The sequence below is a fragment of the Capsicum annuum genome, chromosome 5, assembly GCF_002878395.1.
Source record: "Capsicum annuum cultivar UCD-10X-F1 chromosome 5, UCD10Xv1.1, whole genome shotgun sequence".
In the NCBI taxonomy this organism is placed as follows: Eukaryota; Viridiplantae; Streptophyta; class Magnoliopsida; order Solanales; family Solanaceae; genus Capsicum; species Capsicum annuum.
The window spans coordinates 33169576-33177921 of record NC_061115.1 but is presented as its reverse complement, the minus strand read 5'-3'; the positions used below and the strand labels follow the sequence as shown (position 1 = coordinate 33177921).

General features: G+C 33.1%; 1 protein-coding gene across 1 annotated transcript; it reads left to right on the top strand.

Moving 5' to 3' along the window:
* The first annotated feature begins 905 nt into the window (after positions 1-905).
* Positions 906-7376, top strand: LOC107870651 (cysteine-rich receptor-like protein kinase 43). Its single transcript, XM_016717241.2, has 6 exons — positions 906-1439; positions 1597-1733; positions 2526-2736; positions 3894-4128; positions 4262-4412; positions 6704-7376. Exons 1-6 carry the CDS (start codon positions 1376-1378, stop codon positions 7106-7108), a joined length of 1203 nt encoding a protein of 400 aa, XP_016572727.1. The 5' UTR covers positions 906-1375; the 3' UTR covers positions 7109-7376.
* The last annotated feature ends 970 nt before the right edge of the window (positions 7377-8346 follow it).

Below are 8346 nucleotides of genomic sequence, written 5' to 3'. Positions count from 1 at the left end.
TAATTTGGATCCTCAATGCCATTTTTTATTTTCATTTTAAAAAGTTTCATAATTTTTTTTAATAATTAATTTTTATTTTTAAATAATTTTTTAATAATTTATTTCATTTTTTAAAAAAATTTATAATTTTATTTAAATAATTAGTTTTTTATTTTTATTTTTCAAATAATTTTATAATTATTTTTTCATAATTTGGATCCTCAATGCCATTTTTAGTTTTCATTTTAAAAAATTTTATAATTTTTTTAATAAATAAATTTTTATTTTTTAAATAATTTTTTAATAATTTCTTTCATTTTTTAAAAAATTTTATAATTTTTTTTAAATAATCAGTTTTTTATTTTTATTTTAAAAATAATTTTATAATTATTTTTTAATAATTTATATCCTCAATGCCATTTTTTATGTTCATTTTAAAAAAAATATTTATAATTTTTTTAATAATTATTTTTTAAAAAAAATAATTTTTTAATAATTTATTTCATTTTCAAAAAAAAAATTATAATTTTTTTAAAATAATCAGTTTTTTATTTTTATTTTTAAAATAATTTTAGAATTATTTTTTAATAATTTCCTCAATGCCATTTTTATATACTTTTTTAAAAAAAATTATAATTAATTTTTAATAATTATTGGATCCACTATGTCATGTGTCAGCTTTCAATTAGCTCGTTTTGTCACGTCATCGTGTTTGTGCAACACACACTTTGAGTTTTTTTGCTGATAGGGAAAAAATGTCCAATTGAAATAAAATTCTGGGGTTTAGGAGTCTGATAGGAACAAGCCGTAGTTGAGGAATTTAAGTGAATTTTCGCAAGAAGTTTGAGTGCTTGTAGATTGTAATTCCATCCATGTATGCTTTAAAAACAGTTTGGGCAGACATATCTAAAATTAAATTATGATAGAAAAACTCGCACAAGGCCTTCTATTCTGTTGATCCTATATAATCATTTGCATGTAATTAAACAAAAAATATCCTTTAGGTCAACAGATTTCTCATTTCTCTTTCAAATTTCAAAGTTCTTGTAGTCCAGGGTGCAATAAGACATCATCAAATATGTTAACAAGAAAAATGACATCGTCAAATACATAGTACTACAAGAATATGAATGCCACAACTTTTGCTCATCTCAACCCCACACCCCAACCACCACTTCCGTATCACCCCAACCCCTCTTTGTTTTTTTCTGAAAATTCCACACAAACACGGTTCCTTCCTTAAACACGGTCGATGCTACATTGCATATCTCTCTGCTTTCTCATGACTTAGTATTAAATTATAGTAGCATGTAAAGAGAAGTTAGAAATTTATTTTTATTTCTTACTTTTTACAAAGTAATTTTTCTAATGGACTAATTATTTTGTTGTACTCGCTATGACCAAACCCAAAAAATTGCTTGGTAATTTTTTGAAACCATTTTTCTCAAGTTCAAATAAAGGTAACAAAAAATTCTTGTGACTACCCTTAATTTTTATTTATTTTTAGCATGAATATACCTTAATTAATCTTGATTGTGTTTTATTTAAGCTGATTTGTTTTTGTTGTTGTTGTTGTTGTTGTTGTTGTTGTTAATTGACTAATCAAAATCAAAAAAGGGAAAAATGAGGAGGACTTAGAGAAAATTGCTGCACAAGAACAGAAGCAATTTCCTTTTGAAGTTCTTGTTTCTGCAACCAAAGATTTTCATCCAGATAACAAGCTTGGTGAAGGTGGATTTGGCCCTGTTTTCAAGGTAAAAAGAAAAAAAAATCAACGAAATTGAGTCATTTTGTGATTTGGGTATGAACTGAAATTCAAGATTTCTTGAAAAAATTGCCTTTTTGTTAAATGACTTTTGAACAGAAACTTAAGAATTTTTGAAAAAAAAATTGTCTTTTTTGTGAATTGGGTTTGAATAGAAGCTCAAGATTTCTTGAAAAAATTGAGTCTTTAGGTGAATTGGGTATTGAACTGAAACTCAAGATTACTTGTAAAAGTTGAAGTCTTTTTGTGCTTGAAAAAATTGAGGCTTCTTGTGAATTGGGTATTGAGCATGTTAGAGTGGGTTAGAGTGTCACACATTGGTTGGGAATGGAGGGTTGGTTTGCTTATATGGATTTCTCTCCTCATGAGCTAGCTTTTGGGATTGTATTAGGCACATGGGTGGTTTGCTTATATGGATTTCTCTCCTCATGAGCTAGCTTTTGGGATTGTATTAGGCGCATGTGTCATATCGTTACATGGTATCACAGTCCGGTCTATCCCCGTTTGGACTCTCAAACCACGGCCAGGGCGTGAAGGGGTGAGTCCCATATTGGTTGGAGAATGAACTAATAGTCCACTTATATGGACCTGGTCAATCCTCCCATCAAGAGCTAGGTTTTGGAGTTGAGTTAGGTCCAAGGTTGCTTTAAAAAATTGAGTCTTTTTGTGAATTGGATATTGAATAGAGACTCAAGATTTCTTGAAAAGATTGTCTTTTCTGTGATTTGGGGATGAACAGAAACTCATGATTTCTTTAAAGAATTGGTCTTTTTGTGTATAGGGACAATTGAGTGATGGGAGGCAAATAGCTGTGAAGAAGCTTTCACATAGTTCAAGCCAAGGAATGAAGGAATTCAAGAATGAAGCTAAGTTGTTGGCTCGTGTACAACACAGAAATGTGGTGAATTTGTTAGGCTACTGTGCATATGGGGTAGAGAAGCTGCTTGTCTATGAGTATGTTGCTAATGAGAGCCTTGACAAAATCCTCTTCAGTAAGTTTCATTAGTAGTTTTTATCTTCTTAAATCTATTAGGTTTTGGATGTGCTTTTAAAATGAAATAAGCTAAGAGGGTAGAATGACCTTCACCTGGAGGCGGAGCCAGGATTTTTAGTTTATGGGTTCTGAGTCGTAATTTTTTATGTTTACTGAGAGTTGGATTGATTTCTCATACTAGTAGTCATAGAATTGCTCATGTAGTTTCTTGTCCTTTGATTTCTATTATCATCCTATGTTTCTTCTACATCGATTATCGTAGGATTTGGCTGTAGTTATTGATCTGTGATGCTTTCCCTTCTGTTTATTCTCTTTCTGGACTGTCTTTTATTTTTTTGAGCCAAGGGTCTATCAGAAACAGCCTCTCTACCTCCGAGGTAGGGGTAAGATCTGCGTATACTCTACCCTCTCTAGACCCCAGTTTGTTGGGACTATACTAGCTATGTTGTTGAGTTTTGGATACCTTATTTGTACATATTAGATGATTGAGATTTGAGCCAAAGTTACTGAAATCTGTCGAACCGGTTAACACCGTTGTGGCACCGCCCTTGTCTTCGCTACCCAAAGATTAAATCAAATGGAACTGTTGATGGATGCTCTTGTCAGTCTTTTGAGGAGCGAGTTTCTTAATCAGCACATTTAAGATCTGAGAACTCTGGAACTACTGGAAATATACTAAAGATTTTCCAGTTTCCAGTAAGCCTTGGGATAAGCATTTTCATTTTGCAATTTGGGTCCAGAACTACGTAGTTTTTTCTTTCTCTTTTTGGCTTTGCTATGATTCTTACCCTACCCATTGTGTTAATTCCCGTTTCATCAACGCTAGACGGCCACAGTTGGTTGCAACTTGTGCTTGTTCCATTTTTGACATTATGTTATTGAAACTCATATTTCTCAAGAATTCTGGTTACCCCAAAACCTCATTTGACGACATTAGAGGACTTAACTTACTCGTGTAGAACTTAACAGTAGAAGCAATTTTTAATTCTGAGCCTGAATTTAACGTAATCCAACAGGCAAGCAATTTTTCTCATAATGGTCTTAGCAAAACCAGACTCTTTACTTTGTGAATCTTTTTAATCTCTCCGAGTTTTGAGCAGAAGAAAGATGTTCAGTAGTTTTAGAAGATAGTACTGACTCATATTTTTATATTAGAATCTGCTAAGAGAGATGCACTCAGCTGGAAGCAACGGCATGACATAATTATCGGCGTTGCTAGAGGGTTGCTATACCTTCATGAAGGTTCACATGCTTGCATTATACACCGTGACATCAAAGCTAGCAATATCCTACTTGATGACAAATGGGTGCCCAAGATTGCTGATTTTGGAATGGCTCGACTGTATCCTGAAGATCAAACACATGTTAACACCCGTGTAGCTGGTACAAAGTATGATTCTACCAAACCTTATAATCTGTGTCTAGTGATGACTATGTAGAAATTTGGTTGAACAATATTTTGCAAAAAAATTACTCACTCTATATTGCTAACAACTCTCTTTGATAATTTAACTTGTATGCAGTGGCTATATGGCACCAGAGTATGTTATGTATGGACATCTGTCAGTGAAGGCTGATGTATTCAGTTTCGGTGTTGTAGTTCTGGAGCTCATAAGTGGCCAGAAGAATTCAGCCTTTAACAGAGATCCCGATTCTCGAAGCCTTATTGAATGGGTAAGAACTTGATTTCTCTGCACTACTTCAGTCTTGATATTCCTTGAAATTTCCGGATAACAAAAAGAATAATCAGCACTGCAATTCCTTCGTTCTTGCTGAGTATAAAAGGAGAATTCTCAGAATCAATTTGAGCTCCCTTTAAACATGTAGCAGAAAAAATAATATAGCCATATGGTATAACTTGCCAGTTTACCTATGATCTTGCAATAAAAATAAATATGTTTTGAGCATTGAGCAACATTTCTTTGGTATTAGTCGATTTCGCTGAGCTTCCGGGGGTGTGTGTCGAAATATAAAATCAATGAATTTCATTCATCAGGCTTTGTCTTGCCCTACTTGCCGTGGACGGTGGTACTTGGGAGGTAGAAATTTGGTGATTTTCCTTCACATAGAAAAGAATCTATAGTAGAGCGTTTATTGGAAATTACTTTATATTTCAACTAACAGGTGTAACAACTAGTCTATAAACCATGGAAAAAAATCTCAAATAGTTAACTGGTGTTAATTTCAAGTTCCAATCATAGGTATTTTTTATTCAGCTGAGCCTAATGAAGTAAATTGGGCCCATGGCCTATGTTCTGGTCAACATGCGGAATCAGATCAAATTACTCGTTACTTGAAAAGTAAGAATTGAGGTACCTGATGGAGGAGAGGCAAGTCAGAAATGGAGGAGATGTGAGTTAGCTTTGAGAAGCTTTGCTGGTTGAACCAAAACACAGAAGGATCAAAATACTTTGTCTATGTTGAGGGTGCAAAACATAATCAAATTTGTTACGGCAGGGAAGAGGACCTTACATATAGGTGTAGGGATACTCTTAATGGTGTGAAGACTTTTGGAGAGAACTCTCTGGCTTTGACCCTAATAAGTGGATATTATCACACCATGTAAAGGGTATCTTTAGTCCGACTTAGCCTAAAGGCAAGTAGTAGAGCCAATGCTTTGACGGGTCGCGTATGGAGGTGAAAGCATGGAGCTAATTTGCTGCTGGTTGTTGGAAATGCTCAAAGACAAAAGCTATCGTCTTTGTGATTGGCGACACAGTGCTAGGTTCGAGGAGCCTGTCATTCTCGCATGAATCATGATGCACCATGCAGGACATATAGTTAGAGAAAAGATTTGTAGAGGTGCTAACCAAGTCTCATACTGGAAGTTGGAAGTAGAAAAATAGCTATATATAAGATGTTGGGATGGTCTTAAATTATGTGGAGGATAAAACGCGCATTGCTTGACCCAAAACAACAGCATCAAACCATGTTAAAAGTGTCTTCAGGCTGGATTGGCCCAACTTTGCACAAGATGGTGATCATGATTAATCCTTGTGATCAAATAATTGTATTATGCTTGACTTGCCAAAAAAACAAAAAGAGAAGATAATATTCCTATGTATACATGATTATTCTCATCAGCAACACAATCATTTTACCTCTATCCGACCTAAGACCAGGTATGGTCATGGGCGGATCTACATGTAATTCAGGGGGTCATCCGAACCCCTTTTGTCGGAAACTTACATTGCATATGTAGGATCAAAATTTTGATTTACGGTATATATGTTAAGTACTGAACCCCCTTGACACAAGGCTAAAGCTTGGTTCAATGGTGAAGGGGTGCAAAACTTCTCAATCCGTATGGGGTTCAAGTCTGAATAACATCGGTTTTTTCAATCTTTTATATTAGCTTTTGAATTTAGTTGGGGAATTAATTATCAATACAATCCATAGTTATCTGCTTGCTCTCTTGCGTTGTCCCCTTCTGTTTTATCTTCTCTCTCACTTTTCTATTCCCTTTTGTTTTCTCTTCTCTCACTTTCGTGGTTACTAATTTGATGATTGACTTCTTTTTCTATTTTTTCACAAAATTATACTACATACTTTTGTTTGTTGTTTATCTATTTTGACTGATTTAAAATAGTTTACATGTTTTCTCCTTAAAATTAAGAAAAAATCAGTATTAGTTTTATCATGTTAATGTATAAACAACTTAAACTTAAAGTACAATACGGATAACTTATTGTACTTTTTATGTAGTTTCTAAATATGTAAATTATTTTTAAAAAGTTTAAAGATTGTATGTCTGAACACACAATCAAAATAAAGAAGTTTAACTTTCCCGTTTTGTTGTTCATGTTGAAGTAGAGTTGAACTTTGTCTAGCTCGCTCAAATCAAATCCGACCTGCTTATTTTTGAGGTCCTGTTAACATGCTTAGTTATTTTCTTTTTGAACCCCTTTAATAGAAATCCTGGCTCCGCCACTGGGGTTTTTGACTGATTTTTGTTATGGTTGCAGGCGTACAAGCTTTACAAGAAGGGTCGAAGCTGGGAGATTATGGACCCTGCACTGGCACAATCGGCTATCCCTGACGAGATAGCAATGTACGTACAGATTGGCTTATTATGCACGCAATCTGATCCGCCACTACGACCAACCATGCAACAGGTTGTGGTTATGCTGTCAAAGAGTCCTGGATCTCTTGATAAAGAACCAACAAGACCTGGATATCCTGGTTCAAGAATTAGATCTCGTAGACCAGGTGGTACGTCTCATACAGCTGGAACGTCGGGTGCATCCAATCCTTCTACATTCAGCTCCTCGTCCATTAGCAACACTGTTAGTGCAACTGCAACCGGAAGCTCATCCACACCTACAACACGGAGATCAGACCCTCATGGAAAACGTCCTGTGAGAGATTAGGCACATTGTTATTGGAGATTTTTATTATTCTTGTGTGTATATATTCAATTTTTGTAGCATGTATATTGTTTACAGAGAGATTAATGATTATGATGAATCTTAACGACAATTTAACATGTAAAAATATCTACAGATATAGGGCTCATTTTTAGTTTCTAGAGGAAATAGTAGTGTCTTGCATAAAGAATGTTAGCTTTGTCATGTTTTGTTTCCAATGGCTATTGTATACTTCTATATCAGATTCTAAGATGGTACTTCTTCCGTCGCATTTTACTTGTCCCAATTTGACAGTGCACATTAATGAAGAAAAATAATTAATAACATAGCTTCTTTACTATTATACTCATATTAAATGATGTTTACAATTTAATTTGGAGAAAAAATAATTAATACTAAGGGTAAAAAAGAATTGTCTTATCTGGAGTAATGAAAAATGACAAGTAAAATGAGAAATCAAATTAGAAAATTTAGTACGAGTAAAATGGAACGAATAGAGTATAATCTAACAAGTTGTATGGGTTAAACTAAACTAGCCTTCATAATAATGGCTTTTATCTGTTGTACCTCATATTTGCCTCTACACTTTTAAATATTTTTAAATAATTTTCATATTTATTTATCTTTTAACTTCTATTTTTTTGCTTTTTTTTGGCAACCTTTGTTTTTTTTCTATTATTATCTCAATTTTTATTTTTATATATATTTTTTGGTTTTTTTTTGTTTTTTTTTTCTCTTTTTCTTTTTTTATTTTTCTCAATTTTATTTTTTGTTTTGTCTTTTATTTCTTTGTTTTTTTCTTTTTCGCAACCTTTATTTTTTTCTCTTTTTCTCTTATTAACTTCTATTTTTCCTTTCAATTTTATTTTCCCTGATTTTTATTCTTCTTTTTTTTTAATTTTTTTTTCTTTTCCTCCACTTTTATTCTTATATTTTAGTTCTTTTCTTCAGTTCCTTCCAAACAACAAGTTACACCTATAAGCGGAAAATTGACACTACCACATTATATTGTGATTTATGAGATGTTCTATAGATCTTGCTTTAGAGGTAAAACTTAGCCCTAAGATTTTCAAACAAGAAGTTATATCTCGTGTGTAAGAGTTGACACTACCATATTGTATTTTAATTATGAGATGTTCTATAACTCTTGCCTTGAATGCAAGACTTAGCCTAATGACTTTCAAACAATAAGTTACGTTCCACAGGCAAGAGTTGACACTATCACATGTTGTGTCTTGATA

What these genes read in the sequence shown, in the direction of transcription:
- LOC107870651 (XM_016717241.2), top strand. Translation starts at nt 1,376, where the DNA reads ATGACCAAACCCAAAAAATTGCTTGGTAATTTTTTGAAACCATTTTTC. An exon ending in TTTCTCAAGTTCAAATAAAG is followed by an intron (nt 1,440 to 1,596) that starts GTAACAAAAAAT and finishes AAATCAAAAAAG; the next exon opens with GGAAAAATGAGGAGGACTTA. An exon ending in ACCCGTGTAGCTGGTACAAA is followed by an intron (nt 4,129 to 4,261) that starts GTATGATTCTAC and finishes ACTTGTATGCAG; the next exon opens with TGGCTATATGGCACCAGAGT.